This window comes from Vombatus ursinus, unplaced genomic scaffold, assembly GCF_900497805.2.
Source record: "Vombatus ursinus unplaced genomic scaffold, bare-nosed wombat genome assembly UNPS02014772.1, whole genome shotgun sequence".
Classification (NCBI taxonomy): Eukaryota; Metazoa; Chordata; class Mammalia; order Diprotodontia; family Vombatidae; genus Vombatus; species Vombatus ursinus.
This window is the reverse complement of record NW_020954550.1, coordinates 9993737-10015762: the sequence shown is the minus strand read 5'-3', so window position 1 is coordinate 10015762 and position 22026 is coordinate 9993737. Positions and strand designations below refer to the sequence as shown.

At 36.1% G+C, this 22026-nt stretch overlaps 1 protein-coding gene across 2 annotated transcripts in view; it reads right to left on the bottom strand.

Moving 5' to 3' along the window:
• Nucleotides 1–22026, bottom strand: part of TRIM23 (tripartite motif containing 23) — a 59729-nt gene that overhangs the window by 7874 nt on the left and 29829 nt on the right. Inside the window, exons 5-9 of one of the 2 annotated variants that reach the window (XM_027863408.1) lie at nt 21126–21308; nt 20629–20844; nt 16125–16259; nt 3239–3368; nt 2469–2579 (exon numbers count right to left, since the gene is read on the bottom strand). In XM_027863408.1, the coding sequence (XP_027719209.1) occupies nt 2469–2579; nt 3239–3368; nt 16125–16259; nt 20629–20844; nt 21126–21308 (775 nt within the window). The remainder of the gene's footprint in view (nt 1–2468; nt 2580–3238; nt 3369–16124; nt 16260–20628; nt 20845–21125; nt 21309–22026) is intronic. The other variant, XM_027863409.1, reaches the window with a different exon arrangement.

Genomic DNA, 22026 nt, shown 5'->3' with positions numbered 1-22026 from the left:
TAGTATTCTAGTGGTCCCAGTTAAAGGATCAGAGTTGGTGACTCCCATCTTTTTGAAGTGATATGACAGTCAAGCAGCCTGGATATTTTAAGTTTAAGTCCATGGGAGGCAAGCAAAGGGAGAGGGAGCCAAGGTGGCTGTCTTCCTGCTGCCTAATGGCCCAAATGGATACTGGGTAAAAGGAAGGGGTAACATAGGGAAAAGAATCTCCTGGTGAGAATCAGCCTACCCAGACCAGACCTGGGCAGCTCAAGTCTTGGGGTAGGGGGAAGACTGACAAAGGGAAGAAACTAGGGGAATACAAGTATATGAAGCACAGTTCCTGATCCCCTAGTTGCTAGTTGTGCACTCCTCTCACTCCACTGAAATGACTTTGTATAGAATATATTTGGAATATAATATAATTTGTATAGAATATAATTTGTATAGAAAATATATATATTTTGGAATATAATTTGTATAGACAATAAATACAAAGTAATTTCAAATGGGGGTGGGGTAGAATGGTGAGATTAAGAACTAGAGGAATCAAAAGCGGCCTTTTGTAGGAGGTGGCACTTGAGCTAATCCTTGAAGGAATCTAGGGATTCTAAAAGGCAAAGATGAGAAAAAAGAGAATTCTAGGTATGGGGAACAATTTATGCAAAGACTTGAAGGAAGCAGAGTACTGTGTATGAGGAAAACCAAGATGGATAGTTTGGCTGGAAGGTAGGGCACAGGGAGTAATGTAGAATCAGCCTTGAAAAATAGGCTGGAGTCAGAATGTGAAGGGCTTTAAATACTCAGCAGAATGGCTTGTGTATAATGCTAGAGGCAACTGAGGAAAGCTTCTGGAATGGGTGGACTGACATGGTCAGATCTGTGTTTTAGAAGCATCAACTTGACAACTGTGTGGAGAATAGACTACAGAAGGCAGGAGATGGGTACAGGGAAATGAACTGAGTTATTTCAAGAGTCTAGGGGAGAGGCAACTAGGTCCTAAACTAGGATGGTTGTGTTACGAATAGAAAGAAAAGGATGGATGCAAGACAGAATGGACAAGACTTGGTGACTAATGAGTGGTGTGAAGAGTGACTGCAAATCTGGTTGACTGGGAAAAATGGTGGTATCCTAGAAGCAGAGCAATTAGGATGGAGGAAAAGATCATGATTTTTGTTTTGGACATACTAAGTTTGAGATGCTTATATAAGAACCTAAGAGATGGCTACAGCTACAAGGAGATAGATGAGGGCTTCAATACATAGAATATCTGCAGACAAAATAATAACAAAGAGCAATTAGCATTTATATGGCAGAGGGGGGTTAAATTACTTGCCCAGGATCACACAGCTAAGTCAGTGTCTAAGGAAGGATTCAAACACAGGTCTTCCAAATTCCAAGTCCACGGCTCCATCTACTGCACCACCTAGATGCCTTGATGACAAAGATAACAAACTCACAGGAGCTTATGATATCACCTAGACGGACTGTGGAGAGACAAGAAAGAAGACCCAGGAAAGAGTGGGCAGGATGGTGATCTCACAAAGGAGACTGAAGGTCTCAGTCAGACAGAGAGGAGGTGAGGCACCATCATCATTTCTATTTGTCTGAATTATGTCTTCTTTGACGTTTTTCATTAAGTGATAAAATTCTTGTACTTCAAAAGTATGTTTCAAATTCATTCTTGTAGTTTACATCAGGATCCAGTGGAAAGATCATCGGATGAGGAGGCAAGAGGCAGAAGTTCTAGTACTGGTTCCACCATCATCCAGTCATGTGATAAGGTTCATATGACTTCACTATAGTGGGGCCTGTTTTGTCATCTATGAAAAGACGAGACTGATCATCTAGTCTAGCTCAGGGATTCTATGATTCACCCAATATATTTATAAAGGAAATCTAAATGTGTGGCAGAAGGTCTTCCGTAAGTTTACAAATATTTTTATTCACATGTAAATGCAGAATCCAAATTAGTGAACATGTTTATTGTTAAATAAATTTATATTTTTAACAAACACAAATGCACACATACATACACACCTATCTACAAATTGCCCAGGTAAAAATACCCAGGTAAGAAAATCTTGACTCAGAGCTTAAAAAGGGAAGGAACAAACAAAATATTCACTGTATTTTAAAAATCAGTTAAAAAATACGCGAACCAATCTTAGGTAACACTGCGTTCAAATACCTAATCATGAATAAAAAATAAATCACTATTTCATACAAATAAAATTAATGATTATTTCACACAATGGAAGTGTTTTATAAAGTATTTTGTGAATTCACTATTTTTTCATTTAAGTTTTAAGAGTATTTTTAAATTTTATTTCACAAACTCCTTATATTTTTTCTGTCACTATGATAATTTTATTTGAACATGAACTGGAGCATTTTCAAAAAGAACTAATTAATTTCTGTATATAGTTAGTTACTGGAAATTTCAAAATATAAGTAAAATAATAAAGATTGTGGTTATTCCTACCTACCTTGTGTATTGAGGTAATAATGCTTCCATAATGGTCTTAATTTGTGTTTACCTCCTACGTCCCAAATAGTAAATTTTAGGTTCTTATATTCTACAGTTTCCACATTAAAACCTGTTGAAAGAAAAACTTTTATTTGTATGCAGCCCTCGTACTCCTAGTGAACAAAGAAAAAAACCACAAGCAACATAAGAAAGGCAGAATTCACTCCCCCTAAAAAACTGGATTCCCTGTGGAGACAAGAGTTGTGATCACGGGATATTCACTGGAATAGGACACACTTCCCCTCATCAGTCCCTATTCTGAGAACCATCACTTCTACCCTCACTCTTCCCCTCACTCTTCCCCAACCTCCATCACCAGATCCCTGTCCCCTCTCCTTCTCCAACAGCCATCACATCCAAAGCTCTCAAGGATGGAATCTCAAAGACAAGAAAACCCCTACTCCAACCAAGATGGGCAATTTGGATAAGTGTGCTTCTACTATTCCTTCTGCAGAAGGTAAGATGCCCTTGTACATAGCTGTTACTTTCAATGTGCTTGGCCACAAAAATAATATTAAACCTATGAAGTCAGGTTCTAGAATACTAATATTTCAACTACATTAGGGTTTATATGTCCTAGCCTGGAAACCTTATTAACAATATTTCTATGAGAAAATGTTTTCTGAACGCGAAACAATCCAATTAAACACATTTTTTGGGCACATAAGCAATTCCTTTTATAGATCTGTCTGTAAAACGTCTATTGGATTAGAAAGCACTCATACTTACCAATTGTTGGAATGGGTTGCATGAACTCATCTTGTTTTAACTTAAATAAAATAGTAGTTTTTCCAGCACCATCTAATCCTAGAGTGACAACCCGGATCTCCATTTTAGGTCCAATGTGGACTCTATTATCCTACAATTTAAGAAAAATAAAATTTTATGTATTTTTGAAATGAAGGCATTTAACAAATATTTATATTAATCCTTATATTTATAAGGAACTTAATCATCATGAGTTTAGGAATCTATTCAATAATTTGAACATTACTATTCATATCACTCATAAGGTAATAATACAAGGGACTAAATAACAGCTTAAAATGGCAACTCTAAAATTCTATAGGCTTATATATTATTTGCATTTCATTTTTATCTCAAATTTTTAATGTAACTCAATTTTAAAAAGATTGGTCAAGAGCTAAGTGAAATATCCATTAACGCATAGACTCCTAAATTTGCCTACAAAATTTTGCTCTTTTAATTTTCCATATTATTTGAAAAAAGCAAACTTGTGGTTAAGCAGTATAAAATTTATCAAAAGCAATTTAGAGCATCAAATGATCATTTATGTTTTGTCTTACAAAGAATGGCACAGATTTTTTAAAGGAAAGGAGAAAATGCAAAACGACTCAGATAATGTTACATTTAAACTCCAAACTTCTAAAAACTAAAATTTTAATGAGATACGTACGTAAGAATAAAACCATAGTGAATGACTTTTTCTATTGCTATTCTATTTTACATGCTAAATTTCACTTTTTTATTCTATTTACAGTGAAAAATGCTGGTGAAATGGTCTTGGCTTTGTAGTTTTCATGCATTTGACATAAAATGATCCCAGACATAACAACTGGCAGGGAGTCAGGAGGACATAAGAGTCCTTTAAAAACCTTGAAAAATTAATACTCAAGACAGTTTAAAGAGGAGATGCCAAATTATTACAAAGCTCAGAAAGTATTTTTATGCAAAACAAACCATCAAGAGGACATAAGATATCAAAAATTACCTGTCATTTCATCTAAAAAAATCTATATGCACATTTAAAGATGATGAAAATAAGAGGGAGGGGAACCAAGATGGCAGAGTAAAAGCAGTGACTTGCTTGAGCTCTCCCCCAAACCCCTCCAAAATACCTGTAAAAAATGGCTCTAAACAAATTCTAAAGCAGCAGAACCCACAAAAAGACAAAGTGAAACAAATTTCCAGCCCAAGACAACCTGGATGTTTGATCAGAAAGGTCTATCGTGCCGGGCAGGGAGAGGAACTTGGGCATGCAGGCAAAATAGGCCTCAGCAAGACAGCCCTCAGAGGGCTGCCCAGGGCAGTCCTGGAGCAGCCCTCAGAGGACTGAATCCCAGGCAGCTGTGGCGGTTTCCAGACTTCTCAACCCACAAACACCAAAGACAACCTAGAAGGTCAAGTAAGAAAAGTCTGTCAAACCCCGGTGAGAGTGAAGCTCAGTCCCAGCCCCATCCTCAAGTGCGGCCCCAGGGCAGAGGCTGCTTCCAGAGCTTTGGACCCACAGGCTGAGGGGGAATCAAGTAGCTGATCAGACAGGGATTGCAGGGATCTCTTTGCTGGTACTGAGGCAGGATTCTCTTGCTTTGCCCAGGCTTGGATCTGGGTCACAGTTCTGGATGGCAGTCCTGGGGTGAGGAGAAGTGCCGGCATGGTGGAGCTTGTAGTGGTGGTGGAGAGGAAATCTTCTCATAGACCAGAGCACAGGCCAGGAAAGGAATAAACACCCCACCCTTGATCATACCACCGTGGAAGAACTGAAAATTTACAGGTCCCTAGAAGTCTCTCTGAAAACAGCTGCACAAAACCCCTGAAACTTGGGACAGTACATTCTCTACCCTGGAAACAGACCCCTACCTTAACAAAGAGTTTATAACTCAAGTAACTGGCTGGGATCATGAGCAAACCTCACAAAAAAAGTCAGACCATACAATCTTTGGTGACAAAGAAGATCAAAACATACAACCAGAAGAAGACAACAAAGTCAAAGCTCCTACATCCAAAGCCTCCAAGAACCAAGGAAGAGCCCAAAAAGGATTTTGAGAAGCAAGTAAGAGAAGTAGAGGAAAAACTGGGAAGAGAAATGAGAGTAATGCAAGAAAATCATGAAAAACAAGTCAATAGCTCACTAAAGGAGACCCAAAAAAATACTGAAGAAAGTAACATCTTAAAAAATAGCCTAACCCAAATGGCAAAAGAGGTCCAAAAAGCCAATGAGGAGAAGAATGCCTTAAAAAAACAAAATTTGCCAAATGGAAAAGGAAGTCCAAAAGCTCACTGAAGAAAATACTTCCTTAAAAATTACAATGGAGAGCTAGTGACTTTTTGAGAAATCAAGATACTATAAAACAAATCCAAATGAATGAAAAAATAGAAAACAATGTGAAATATCTCACTGGAAAAACAACTGACCTGGAAAAGAGATCCAAGAGAGATAATTTAAAAATTATTGGACTATGTGAAAACCATGATCAAAAAAAGAGCCTAGACATCACCTTTCAAGAAATTATCAAGGAAAACTGCCCTGATATCTTAGAACCACAGGGCAAAATAGAAATGGAAAGAATCCACCAATCACCTTCTGAAAGAGATCCTCAAAGGAAAACTCCTAGAAATATTGTAGCCAAATTTCAGAGTTCCCAGGTCAAGAAGAAAATATTGCAAGCAGCCAGAAAGAAACAATTCAAGTACTGTGGAAACACAATCAGGATAACACAAGATTTAGCAGGTTCTACATTAAGGGATCACAAGGCTTGGAACATAATGTCCCAGAGGGCAAAGGAGACAGGATTACAACCAAGAATCAGTACCCAGCAAAACTGAGTATAATCCTTAAGGTGAAAAAATGGAAATTCAGGGAAATAGAGGACTTTGAAGCATTGAAAAGACAAGAGCTGAACAGAAAATCTGACTTTCAAATAAAAGACACAAGTGAAACATGAAGAGGTAAACAGGAATGAGAAATCATAAGAGACTTGTTGAGGTTGAACTGTTTACTTTCCTACATGGAAAGATGATATTTGTAACTCATGAGTCCTTTGTCAGTATTAGGGTAGTTGGAGGGAAAAAATTATATGTATGTATACAGATAGATAGACAGACAAATAGAGGGCACAGGGTGAGTTGAAGATGAAGGGGTGGTATCCAGAGAATAAAATTAAGGGGTGAGAGAATTATACTGGGAGAAGGAGGAAGGGAGAGGTAGAACGGGGTAAATTATCTCACATAAAACAGACAAGAAAAGGCTTTTACAGTGGAGGGGAAGTGGGGGAAGGTGAAAGGGTATGAGTGAATCTTATTCTCATCAGATTTGGCTTAAGGAGGGAATAACATACATACTCAGTTGGGTATGGATATCTATCTTACCCAACAGGAAAATATGGGGGGAAGGGGACAAGAGAGCAAGGAGATGATAGAGGGAAGGGCATATTGGGGAAGTGGGTAATCAGAAACAAATGCTCCTAAGGAAGGACAGGGTCGAAAGAGAAAATAGAATACATTTGGGATGGGATAGGATGAAGGGAAATGTACTTAGTTTTTCACACATGACTATTATGGAAGTGTTTTGCATGACTACACATATATAACCTGTATCGAGTTGCTTGCCGTCTCAATGAGGGAGAAAATTTGGAACTCAAAGTTTTAAAAACAAATGTTAAAAAAAATTGTTTTCACACGTAACTGGGAAATAAGATATCTAGGAAATGGGGTATAGAAATCTATCCTGCCCTACAGGAAAACTGAAGGGTAAAGGGATAGGAGAAGGGGGGGAGAGATAGAAGGGATGGCAGATTAGGGGAAGGGGTATTCAGAATGCATGCCATCTTGGGGTGGGGGGAGGGGCGAGATGGGGAGAAAATTTGGAACTCAAAATCTTGTGGAAGTGAATGTTGAAAACTAAAAATAAATAAATTAATAAAAAAAGAGAAAATAAGAGAACAAATTTTCACAAATTATTTTCTATGGCACATACACCTTCAGTCACATGTGAAGCTGACAATACATTTGGAGCGTGCGGGGTAGGGAATTGGTCTGGACCTGTGATTTCTTTGATGTAGAGAACTCCTGAAGAACAAACCCCTTTTATGGGGGTTGAATACAGATGAACAACTGTCCTGCAATTTGAGAGTCTTGAAGCATTGTCTGGGGCACCAAGGGTTTATAAATTACTTGCCCAAGATCACATAGTATGAAAGTGATGGGACATCTTACTGGCTCAAGTCTGGCTCTCTACCCGATACAACAATGCCTATCAAGAATAACAGGAATTGGGAGAGAATTCTGGGAATATGGAAGAATAGGTGTGAAAACTTTCTGCTCTCTAAATTTCCTCCACAAAAAAAGACAAAACATTACCTCTGAGGGATTGTACAGCAGCAGAGAAAAAAGTTGTAAGCAGTTGTCCTCCTAAGACTACTTAAGAAGATCCCAGGAAAGACCCAACCTCCAGGGGTGGAGCTTCTGCCTGAGTGAAGTGCAAATATCTCCAGGCTGACTCAGCAGAATCAACAAACAACAAGCCCTGGCGGTAACTGGGTCGAGAGGCAGCCTCAGCCTTAAAACTCTGATTTGGTGGAAAGTGCAACGGTTTGACGATTGATTAGGAGGACCTTCCACTATCCCGGGATGCCAAGCACAGTTTTCCTGACCAGAAGAGTCCTAGGCTGTGGCTGTAGGGGAGAAGGAGCTAGAAGACACCTGGTAAGTCAAACAGAGAGCTGAGCACACTGCTGGCCGTGGGCACTTGCAGGAGAGCAGAGTGCCTGGTTTCAGTTTCAGGGTAGAGAGGACATCTGTAGTTTGCAGCCACCAGAGGAACCCCAAGGAGCAAGATCAGTCGCCTCGTAGTGGGTTAGGAGTAGAAAGGAAAGCCCAAGGTTAGGCCCCAGGACAGACCTCAGAAAATAACAGTAAGAGTGAGGCTTGGGGTATCATTCCCCATATCTGGGGATTAGGAATTGATTATATTAATAGCTGCTAACAACAAAATATATAAAAATGGGTAAGCAAAGGAGAAAGAACCCAACCATAGCTACTATGGGAATAGAGAATATCTGGGTTCATATTCAAAAGAAGATAACGGAGCTAAAAAAGCCACTCCTTTTTCAATGAGAAATGTCAAATGGTCCCAAGCACAAAAAGAATTGTTGAAAGGATTTAAAAAGGACTTTTAGGACTTTAAAAATCAAATAAGACATAACAAATTGGAAAAAATTGGAAAAAAAAAAAGAGCAATCCAAGAAAATTATGAAAAGAAAGTCAAACAACTGAAATAGACAATCAAAAACTTAAAGACAAAACCAGTAAAACTTAATGGAAAATTCAACATATGAGATCCAGGAGAAATGTAAGTTAAATATTAAAGACCACTTATAAAGGATTCAATAAGGTCAAACTGTTTACTTCTTATATGTGAAAATGTTATCAAGAACTCTTACGACTGTCATTAATATTTGGTAGTTTGAAAGAAAGACTTGGGCTGAGCTGTGTATGATGGGGTGATTCCAAAAAAAATTGTGTAGGGAGAGATAAAAAGGAGTAATTATCTCACACAAATGAGGCATAGAAGGAAGAAGCGATATAGAAGAAGCTAGCAGGGGGAGGGTAGCTAGTGCTGGAACCTTACTCTCATCAGGAATGGTTAAAGAGGGAACAACACATATATCTAGAAGAGTACAAAAGTCTTCTAAATTCAGAAAGATGTAAGAGGGAAAGAGGAGAGAATAAGGGAGGGACTCTTAGATGTGTGGGAAGGTTAAGGAATAGGAGGGCAAGGAGGTAGACATAAGTAAAATAGAGGACTGGGGAGGGATCAGGTAAATAAGGTGAGAAGGATAATGAGGAAAAAAAGGAAGGAGGAAAATACACAAGTAATTATAGCTTAGAATGTGAATGGGATGAATTTAAACATAAAACAGAAAGGGACAGCAGATTAAAAATCTGAATTCAACAATATGATGTTTTTAGGAAATACAATAAAAATGAGAGATACAAAGAAAAATAAAGGGGAGTAGTAGAATTTATTATGTAAAAAAAGCAGAGGTAGTAATCATGACCTCAGACAAAATTAAAGCTAAATTAGATTTAATTAGAAGAGAAAAATAGGGAAACTATACTGTATGTCGGCAACATTATTCAATATTGTTATAGATCACTTAAAATAACTAATACCTGAGCGTATGCCTGCCAAAACTGACACAGGAACTATATGAACATAAACATAAAACACTTTTTTATACAAATAGAGTCAGATCTAAATAGTTGGAGTAATATTTATTGTTCATGGATAGGAGAGCCAATCTAATAAAAAAATGACAATTTTACCTAATCTATTTATTCAAGGCCATCCCAATTAAATTACTAAAAAATTATTTTACTGAGTTAGAAAAAAATAATAACAAAGTTCATTTGGAAGAACAAAAAGTCAGGAATTTCAAAGAAACTGGGGAAAAAACATGTAAAGGAAGGAGATTCAATAGTATCAGACCTTAAATTATATTATAAGATTAGAGCATTGTTGAAGTGTAAAATGGATAATTTCAATTATTTTAAATTAAAATTTTCTTGTATAAATAAAACCGACATAGACAAGAATAGAAGTAATACAGGAAATTGGGAAAAACTGTCACAGACAATCTCTCAGGAAGTGATTGTGTTGGAATTCTGCTGTGGTATAGGAAATGATGAGCTGGATGATTGAAAAAAACATGGAAAGACTAGGACCTATGAAGAAAGAGGTTACTGACCTTCAGAAAAAGAGATGACAAGTAGAGATGCACAGTACAATCTTACATATATGTGTATGAGTGCATATGTGTGTATGTTTATAGATATGTATGTATATGTATGTGTGTGTGTGTGTGTGTGTGTGTGTGTATGTGTATCTGTGTTTAATTGTAACCTTCCTTACGGTAGGCAGGGGGGAGAGGGAGGAAGGAAAAGAGAATAAAAAGTGCAGAGAAGAGAACAAAAGAAAACCTACAATGAAGCAAAGAAAACCTGGGTAGCTTTGAAAACAACATGAAGTATTTGTTACATAGGTTCTCTTGAAAAAGAAATCTGTTGTTTTATATTGAATCCTCTCATATTCGGCTGCGTACGTGGCAATGTTCTTTTTTTCTTTTCTCGTTTTACATTTAAGTTTAAAACAAATAAAAAATTTACCCCCCCCCAAAAAAATAATGGGCAATAAATGATGTAGAATGTGAGAGCTCCATCGTTAGAACTAGCTTGGTGTTATCTCTAAGTGGAAACTGAGAATATCAAAAAATGGCAGGTAAAATTATGCTCATTTAGGCCACTAGTGGCCAGGGCTTCTTAAACTGTGGGTTGAGACTCCATATTGGGTATCAAAAAATTCAGCAACAGTAAAAGGTTTCTGAACATGCAACAACCAAACCTTAATTAAAAATCAAATGCATAATGAATCAGAAGTGTTTCTGGCAGCACTTGCCCATGCTGCATCCTGCAACTTCACTTCACCCTTGGTTCTGCGTGCTCACTTTTCACTGCACATGCCCTGAGACCACACAACTGCCAATGAACTCTGCCCAAAGGCAGAAAGGGGTCAGGAGTGGAAAAAATTTAAGAAGCCTTGCACTAGCCTATTGCCTTTCTGAAGGAACATGTGCCAAGCCAACATCCAATTTCTCTTATTTTAATTAGATTTCTTGTAGCCATTTTACTTCATAGTTGTAAAGAAGGGAGTACATGATGAAGTGTTTGGTTTGATTTCTCTTTCATTTATGATGCTTCTGAGATCTAACTGTTTTCAGTTGTCTAAATAAAATGCCTCTACAACAATTAAAAAATACAAAAATCATGCTGCGCTTATTGGCTTGTTGATTATTTCTTCCTGCTCCCTGTTACTCCCCCAAATTTTTTAAAGTCTTTCACTCAGCAGAACAAAATACAACCTTAAAGACTCTTCCTACAAAATATGTCTCTTAATGTGTCTTAATATAAGGGCCCGTGCTAATTGCAACCACTGAGAGAAAACTCTGTATTTAAATATGTACTTGTCTTCCCCATTAGAATATAAACTCCTTGAGAGTAGGGATTCTTTCATTCTCTGTATTTGTATCCCAGCATCAAGCACATGGATTGGAGAGAGGACAAAATAAAGGCAGGGAAAACAGTTAAGACAGTATTACAATAAGGTAATGGTAGCCTAAACAAGGGTGTTCAGTGAAATTCCAAGGAAAAAAAGAAAGTATTGTTCTTCTGAAAATAAAAAATACATGGAGGTTCTTCTTCACATGAGCAACAAGATAGATGACTCTGATCCCCACAAGCTCTCCAAAACAGAAATTATGAGCCAAAGACAATGCAACTTCAGCTATCTCCACTACCCAGGATGCCCAGAATCCAAAAGAAGGTGTAAAAAAGAAAAACAACCCAAAACCATGAACAGACACTCACTGACCCTTCAGCTCTTAGCCCCCTCCCCCATGTCCCATGCTACACGACAGCAGGGGGGTTGCACTACCAGACCCAAGGACCAGATCCAGGCTTACAACAAAATCCACTCCTATGCCTGAGTCCTCCGTCCCACGTTAAAGCACCACAGCGATTCTGGCTCCAAGCTGCGTAAGTTTACCAGAGTCATAATAAGAAGGCACCCTACTAGAATATTTTATGAGACAAATACAGTCCTAAAACCTTAACCACGGAAAAAAGAAAACACAGAAAAAATAACTGAAAGCCATCATCATTAGTGAACAATGACTCAAAAAAGTTCAACAAAATCCTGCCAGATTACAGCAATTTATCCAAGAAATCATTCATTATGATTAAGTAGGGTTTATACCAGGCATACAAGGATGGTTTAGCATTAGGAAAACAATCAATACAATTAATCATATTAAAAATCAAAACATCCACTAACACATTGTTAGTGGAGTTGTGAACTGATGCAACCATTTTGGAGAGCAATTTGGAACTTTGCCCAAAGGGCTATAAAAATGTGCATACCCTTTCACCCAGCGATACCACTTCTAGGTCTGTATCCCAAAGAGATCATAAAAATGGGAAAAAAGACCCACATGTACAAAAATATTTATAGCAACTCTTTCTGTGGTGGCAAAAAATTGGAAATTGAGGAGATGCCCATCAACTGGGGAATGGCTGAACAAGTTGTGGTAGATGAACATAATGGAATATTACTGCTCCATAAGAAATGATGAGTGGGCAGACTTCAGAAAAACCTGGAACGACTTGTATGGACTGATGCTGAGTGAAGTGAGCAGAACCAGGAGAACGTTGTACACGGTAACATCCATGTTGTGCGAGGACTAACTTTGACAGACTTAGCTCTTCTCAGCAGTGCAAGCATCTGAGACATCTCCAAAAGTCTCGTGATGGAAAATGCTATCCATATCCAGAAAAAGAACTATGGAGTTTAAATGCAGATCAAAGCATACTATTTGCTCTTTTTTTTCTGTTTTATTTCTTCTTTCTTGTAGTTCCTCCTACTGGTTATAATTCTTCATTACAACATGACTAATGTGAAAATATGTTTAATAGGGATGTATATGTAGAGCCTATATCAGATTGCATGCTGTCTTGGGCAGGGAAGTGGGGAGGGAGATGAAGAAAATTTAAAACTTGAAAGCTTATGGAAGTGAATGTTGAAAACTAAAATAAATAAATTAATTTAAAAAATTAAAAACCACATTATCATTTCAATAGATGCACAAAAAGCCTCTGACAAATTACAACATTCTTTTATGCTAAAAACTCTACAAAGGATAGGCACAGAAGGACCTTTTACACTATCAAAAAAAGCATCTATTTAAAACCAAAAAGCAAGGGTCATATGCAAAAGGGATATGCTAGAACCTTTTCCAATAAATATGAGAGTGAAGCAAGCATGGTCACTTCTCCCCATTATTATTTGGTATGTTTGTGTTAATACTAACAATAACAATAAGACAAGAGAAATAAATTAAAGGCATAAAAATACATAAAGGGGAGATAAAACTATCTTTATTTGCTGATGATATGAAGGTTTACTTGGAAAAACTTAGAAAATCCGAAAAGATATGAATTGAGACGATGAATAGCTTCAGCAAAGTTGCAGGCTACAAAATAAATCCTCAAAAATCATTAACATTTCTATACAACAATAACAAAACACAGGAAGCAATAATAAAAAGGGAAATCTCATTCCAAATAACTACAAAATACATAAAATATCTAGGGCTCAATCTACCAAAACAACCAAAAGACCTGTAACAGAGTCAATTACAAAGCACCCCTTAAAGAAATATAAGACAACTTAAATAGCTGAAGGAATATTTAGTGCTTACAGGATGCCCTAATGATAAAAATGACAATACTACCAAAATTAATTTACACTTTTAATACTATGCCACTGAAACTACCAAGTGAATACTTCATAAAATTTGATGAAATAATTTTAAAAATTGAATTGGAAAAACAAAAGATCTGGAATATCAAGGGAAATGATGAACAGTAGGGACAAAGGGCCAATAACACTTCTGGACCTCAACTATAAGTGGTCATCAAAACTATCTGGTAGTGTTAAAAAACACATCGATGAAATAGACTAGACAAGGGAGAATCAGAAACAGAAAAATTTAATAATTTATAGTTTGATAAAGTGGAAAACATAAATTACCTAGAAAAAAATTCTTAATGGGATAAAAACTGCTAAAAAAAAAAAAACTGAAAAGCAGTATGGCACAAATTAGGTTTACACCTTACAACTTATTCCACAATACACTGTAAATGACCTTGATGTTAAAGATCATTTCTTCCCAAAAAATTGGAAGAAAATAGATCATATACCTCTTACAACAATGGGTAAGAGATATATTCTTTTTTTTTTTTTTGAACCAGAAAAACTTCTTATTAACGGCCTACCAAGGCTGGGTGCCCCATGTGCAGGCACAACAGATGTATTCTTAACCAACCAAGAGATGGAGACAATTACAAAAGATAAAATAGATAACTTCAATTACTTCAAACTGAAATGCTTCTGCACAGACAATATTAATGCATCTAGGATAAAAAAAGGAAGTGGTTGAATGAAAAAAAAATCTTATAAAATCTCTCTGATAAGGATTTGTTATCCAAGATTTAGAAACAATTAATACATACATATAAGACAAATAGCCATTCCCCAACAGATAAGTGGTCAAAGGATATGAACATAGTTCTCAAAAGAAGTACAAAGCATTCACAACCACATGAATGAATGCTCCAAATCACTAATAACAATAGAGTCAAAGTAACCCTGATGGTTTCACCTCACAACCAGCAAACTGGAAAAACACATAGCAGTCATTACTGAAAAGGATGTGGAAGGATAGGAAAACTAAAACATTATTGGTACAACTATGAAATATGACCATTTTAGAAAGCAATTTGGAATTATGCAAATAAACTAACTAAAATGTCCACACCCTTTGAACCTGAAACTCCATCACTGGGTTTATACCCCAAGGAAGCCATCAATCAGAAAATACTCCAAAATATTTTATAGCAGTACTTTTCGTGATAGCTAAGGACTGGAAACAATGTAGATGTCCATTTATTGGGAAATGATTAGAACAAATTGTGTTAAATGAATGTAATGGAATATTATTCTGCTATAAGAAATTGTGCATGTGATAAATAGGGAGGTATGGAAAGATCTTCATAAACTGATAGAGTGAAGTAATTAGAGCCAAGAAAACATCATACACAGTAACTACAACAATGTAAATGAAAATAATTATACACCAAAAAATCAAAAGTAAATTCAACAAAATTAGAAAGATCAAGCATAACTCAAATGAAGGTATATGAGAAGACAACCTCAACCCACCCCTTTGTGGAGGTGAGAGGTCTATAGGTGCATAAACTGCACGTGCTTTTGGACCTTTTCACTGCACTAATCAACAGTACTGATTTTTTTTTTCCTCTCTAAAAATATCTGTTATATGGGATGGCTCTCTGGGAGAAGAAGGAGGGATACTTAGGATAACTATGATGATAAGAGAAACAGAAGATATCAATAAAAATTCATTTTTTAAAAAATGAAATTGATTACAGAGAAACCATAGCTTTATCAACAACCTCTCAAGCATATATTAGTAGTTACAACATAAGCTCCCTGAGAGTAGGTATTTTGTCCTTCTTTGTATCTCACTCTAGCACAATGCCTGGCATAGTAGGCACTTCCTAAGTACTTTATTATTTGATTGAAATAAATGTTAAATGCATCCATACTTTAATTAAAATTAATAAATTTTGCAGCCTGAGTTTCCAAAAAAAAAAAAAAAAATAAATAATTAAAATAAAAAAAAAAAAAAAAATTTAAAAAAACAAATATTTTAAAAAAAAAAAAAAAATTTTTCACCCGAAGTTTCCCAAAAAAAAAAAAAAAAAAAAAAAAGGAACTACCAGAAAAGATTCTAATTTTAAACAGCAATTATTTTCTAAAGCAAAGAATAAAGACTTGGCAGCAAGTATCTCTACTTTCACAGAAGTTCATCACCAGAAGAAAAAGTATATGAATTTATAATTATTCTATGACTTCATTTCATTTTTTAAAAAAAGCAGTTCTGGTTAGAAACTATTTCTTCTAAAAAAAAGTGATGGTATAGGGGCCAATATACTCAATTACAACTTAATTCAAAGAATAAGTTCTTATTTAAATTATCCAAATCCTATTGAACAGGACTAAAAAATATACGAGTTCATGAATTTGCTACTTATTCTTCTCTTAAAATTTGGCCGGAGGCCCAATGAAGTTGTTAATTGCTATGTCCAAGGTCACATAGCCTTAAAAGCTACAAATGCACATAGAAACATTATTGTAAGGAGAGATGCCTAAATATGAGATACATGTTGAAAAGCATACCTTTGTAAAAGTGACAGGAATACTAGCATCCAGTTGAATATGGTCTGCAAGTTCAGTAAATTGCTGCTGCTGTTTCTGTAATGTTTCAAGTAACCTGGTGATCTCCTGTTTTGCCAAGACCACTCTGCAGTCATCCTAGGTAGGAAAAGAGGGAAATCTTTTATGTTTCACAGAAGATTTTTTATGAAGGGTAATTTGGTTTGAAAGATGAGACTGAACTGGCAGGCAGCTTATTTTTTAAAAATTTAAATTAATGCCTTCTGCTTTCAAGTTGTAAACCTTTCTAGAAATATTCATTTTAATGGTTTCAGATAATGGTAACAAAAACCACAGACAGTATAATGCTGGGAAGGGTTGGATTTAAATTCTGGTTCTGACCCTTACTACCTACGCTACCATAACCAAATTATTCATCTCTCTGAGCTTGCTTTCCTTTCAGTAAAACAGGGCCAATAATATTTGTGCTACTTACCTCACAGGATTGTTATGAAGAAAGGGCTCTGTAAATTTTAAAGTTAACTATAAAAAGTTAAACTATAAACTATATAAAGTTAACTATAAAAGCATACTTAATATTTACACACAAATATTATTACATATTATTTACATATGAAGATAACAAGAAAAACTCTTCCTCGTCCCTGCCTCCTCCCCTTCCCTGCCCCATCCCAGAACTAGGACATTGTTTCAGGTTGTATTTCCAGTCATATCTGTGATGATCCAACAAAGGGGTAGCGCAGAACTCCAAACACAGCTAACAGGGTGGGCAGTCCCAAAGCTAATCATGGACTCAGTACTGGGACCAAGCCAACAGTCAGGAAGTCTCCCAGAGGGATTAGGAACCTGGTCTCAGAGCAAAAGAGCTGAAGGGAGGGTGGCTTTGCAGCGCAGGGATACAGAGAAATTTTGGACTCATCCCCAGTCCAGGCTAGGAATTAGGGGCCTAGAGCATGAAATCTACCCAAACATAGACTGCCCAAAAGATCAGTTTAAAGTCTCAGAACAAATGATATGAGAGTTGTTTTTAAAGTTTAAAATACTATAGATGAAATGAAAAATAGAGGAAAGAATTGGAAAATAAATCAAAGCTATGGAGGAGAGACTTTGAAAGAGAACAGCCTATCATAAAAACTTACGCAAGTAAGAGATTGTCTGAAAATTAGAATGGGACACACAGAAGTTAATGACTCCATGAGACATTAAGAAATATAACAAAATCAAAAGATCAAAAAAAAGAAGAAAATGTAAAGTGCATCTAATATCAAAAACAATTGACCTAAAAAACAAATCAAGAGATGACAAAAAAAACCCAAAAACTGGATTTAATATTTCACAAAATTGTGAAAGAAAATTACTCAGATCTCTTAGAACAAGAAGGCAATGTGAAAATAGAAAGAATTCACCAGACACTTCCTGAAAGAAACCTCAAATGAAAGTTTTCAGGAACATCACAGTCAAAATCTAGAATTTCCAGATTAAAAGGAAAAAAAATACTACCAGCTTCCATAAAGAGCTTAAGTACCACAAAACCACAGTGAGGATGAAACAAGGTTTAGCATCTACCACTATAAAATAATGGAGAGCATGAAATATTATATTTCAAAAAACAGAAAGATAGACTTACAACCAAGAAACCAACAAAATTGAGTATAATTCTATGACAGAAAAGAATGGAACTTTAATAAAATAGAAGATTTCCAAGCATTCTTGATGAAAGATATGAGCTAGATAGAAACACTGAAATACAAAGGAGTTAAGAGAAACCAAAAATGTAGATACAAGTGAACAAGCAGAAAAAAATTTTATGTTTAATGATGTAGTATTTGCATTCTATGGGGATGCGGACACAAAAAAGGAGAAGCATATTAGGAATTTCTACAAAAACATCAAATAAAAGCAAAATATTCAACTTGGAAACACCGGAAACAAAAGAAATACATAAAAAGTAAATAAGGATAATTACAAAGGAAAGACTAAGTAGTGAAATAAACTACCTTAAGAGAGGTATTTTTTTTAAAAGAAAGAAAAAAAGTAATCTGCAGTCGTTTCAAACAAATGTAGGAAGACTTGTATGAAATCATACAATACAGAGTGAAGTGAGAAAATGGAAAACAATTTAAAAACTAAGGATAATGTAAAGAACTCTGATCAATGCAATGACCACCCACGATTCCAGAAAACTTGTGATAAATCACTCTATACACATCCTGACAAAGGGTGACGAATTCAAAGTGCAGAATGAGGTATACATCTTCAGAAATGGCTGCTGCGTGGAGATTTGTTTTGTTTGGCAATGGATATCTGATAAAAGGATTTTATTTTTCTTTTTTTCCAAATTGGGAGAAGAGGTTGGGGGAAGCAAGCAATGGAATTTCCAAAATAAAGAAGATAAAAAATAAAGTTACATGTTAAACTCACTACATAACTAAAAGCAAAAGTTAAGCTACACAAAATAGAAATTTAGTTTCATATTCAATCTTTTTTTCCTGTCTACTTTGTATATGGAAATGTTCATTTTTTGTGTTTAAGATTTTTTTTTTAAGTAAAAGGTGACCTATAGAGTATTTTTAACAAGTGAGATCACGAAGCAATAAAAAAGCACAAAAGAGGATACAACTGTAAACAGAAGGTAAAGGAAGAGAACCAACGCTTCTGCCCCTCAAGGGGCACCATGACATTTATAAACCTCACACCAGCCCCCAAGAAGTTTCTCAATGTATTCTGTGGCACAAAACTTCAGAATAGGAAGATGTACAAATGGAGAGAGGAGAGAGATAAAGAAATAAAAAGGAATAGGTGGCCTACCATCATTATGTCCATGGATGAACACTGAAAGGATGATGGCTCCTATGGGAAAGTTGGAGAACAGGGAAACTGAGACTGGGGGAATGAAAAGGAAGGGCTCAACCCAATGGTAGGGAAGGGAAGGGAAGAGAAGTCCACTGAAGAGCAATGCCATGGTGAAAGAGGAGGATACCTGCAATGGAAGATGGGGATCTCGTGGTGGATTAAATTTAAGGGGGTGAAATCAGTACACTGGGAGTCAATCTTCTCTGAGAGGGTGCTGTGCCTCCTTGGACTACCTCATGCTCCAAGATATGCCAGCTCCTAGGGGAAACTATCACCCACAAGAGAGGAGAACAACAGATACAGAGATGAGCTATAATGAACAATGGAAAGAAAACAATTACTTTAGGGAGAGGAAGGAGCGCAGGGACAGAACTGCACAATTTGGGACGTAAGGTAATTTATACCATGGTGCAGTGCTTTTACCTACATTATTTCCCTCACAAATGAATACTCCTAAGAATGAGGCACAACAGAAAAAAAGGAAGAGATCATATGGCAAGATCTTAGAAAATAAATAACAGGATATGCTTAAAAGAGAAGAACCTTAAATCTGTTACTTCAGAAGTGTTAAAAAAAAATAGGAACACAAAAAGATTAAATAATCAGAGAGGAATTCAAAAGAGCTAACATTTATATGGCATTTACTATGTGCCAGGCACTGTGCTAAGCACTATGACAATTATTATCACATTTGATCCTCACATTTCTGGTGGGTAGGTGCTATTATCTCCATTTTACAGATGAGGAAACTAAAGCAAACAGATTAAATGACTTGCCCAGGATTACAAAGCTAGAGAGTGTCTGAGGCTGGATTTGAACTCAGGTCTTCCAGACTTCAGGCCCAGCACTCAATCCACTGTGCCACCCAGCAGCCTTAACAGACAGGAAGGTAAAGGAGTTAGTAAAGAGAACAAAAAACAAACCTTTTTTCAGAAAAATGTACAAAAAAAAGAAAACTAATAAACATGAGAAACTGAAGGAGAAATGAGGAAGTGGATTCTGAACTAATGGCTTAATTAAAAGAGGAAAAAACAGATAACTATATGAATAAAAGAAAAGAATATTAAATAAAACCTCAAAATTAGAAAAAAGATTTTTATCTTTTCTACTACATAAGTTTTAAGGTAGTTTTCTCAAAGCAGAGTCATCAACTGCAGAACAGCTAAACAAGCTGTGGCACAGGAACAAAACAGAATAGTACTAGGCTATAAGAAATTATTAAAATGATGAATATAAAGAAGCAACTTAAGAGATATTAACTAACACAAAGTGAAGTACGCAGGGAGACAATATCTACAATGACTACAACAATGAAAATGAAAAGATTAGCAACAAGACAACTGAAAGTGAATGCTGAGAAATCATAATCACCAGGACCAGCCTCAAAGAAGAGATATGAGATGACACCTTTCCCAGTTTCTGTGCAAAAGATGAGGTGACTAGGGGTGTGGAACATTTGCATCAAATATTCCTGATACATTTTCAAAATATTAGTTTTATTAAGCATTATTCCTTCCTCTTTTTTCTATCTTTATAACAAGGGATGACTTAATGGAACTGGGTAGAGGGAGAAATGTATGTGATGTAAAAATAAGTTATTAAGAAAATTTAATTTTTAAAAAGATTATAGACTGACTATATTTAAACTGCATACCTGTTGCAAAGTCTTTTCACAGTGGAGACAGGCTGTTGAAACCTGTGACAACAATATAGTCATGTCCTCTTGCTGCTGCCTCAGCCAAATCAGTTTCTCTCGAACATGTGCATCAACAACACTCAGTGCCATTTCTTCCTGACGACACAGAGTTTCATGTAAATCAGAAAAATAGGCTCGGACACAGGATCGAGCGTTCTCTGCAGTACCAGGTACCTATGTAGGAAATTAGATTTTGTGGTGGTGTGCTGTTGCTGTTGTTTTGTTTTGTTTTGTTTTTTTTTTTAATAATTTTTGCTTTTAAGACATTCTTTAAAAGGTGAAATTTTATACTACAGGATCTCATTTTTAGCCGGTCCCCATTTACATTAGTTCAATTAACATGGCTTACATGTTACACTGTAACACTGTAATTTCTACTTCTATGATGGTCACCCTCAATCCAAAGACACCATTTATCACCTCGTCCAAGTTAAAGGGGTGGGGGGGAATCTTACATGTTCTGTGTGGGCCATTCCAATTCCATCTTCCACAATTTGTTCTCCCCCTTCTATGTGCTGAACAATTCCAACTAATTTTCTGGAATAATCTGAGATTTCTTCAGTAAAAGTTCGTATGCAGTGAGCCATATCTAAAATCGATGCTCGGATCTGGTTTGCTTCTGGTTCCAATACTGAATGCTATAAAAAGCAAAATGAAATTTGTGCTGAAAGACCAAAAATATGATTTGATTACAAAAAAAATTCTCACATATCATGACCTATGTTCAAAGGACCATGAAAAAAACCCTATGATTTTAATAATGGAAGTGAACAAAAAGAATGAGGAAAGCTATAACAAAAGTTCACATATTTACAGAATCTCAGAGTTGAAAGGGTATCCAGAGGTCATCTTATCTAAACCCTCCCTACCTGAACAAGAATTCCTCCAAAAGTGGTCATCCATTCTATGCTTTAACGTTTCTCAAGAGTACAACCTCCCCAAATAAACTGGTTCCACTTTTGGATATCTATAATTATATCTAGAAAATCTATAGATTCTCCTTATATCCAACCAGTATTTTCCCTTAGATCTGCAATGCAGTGATCAACAGAATCAATATGACAAGAGGAGATCAACAGAATCAATCCGATAACTGAATTCTCTCAAAACTTAAAGATCCTATAATTGCCTCCCCAAATTTTCCTTCTCTGGACTATTCATACCCCATACCTCCAGCCAATTATCATGTAGCATAAACTCATGGTCTTTTCGTAACGTGATTTTTTTTTAAAAGGTGCAGTTTTTTTTTCCTATTTTTTATTCTTAGCTTTTTGGTGAGGCAATCAGGGTTAAGTGACTTGCCCGGGGTCACACAGCTAGTAAGTGTCAAGTGTCTGAGACCGGATTTGAACTCAG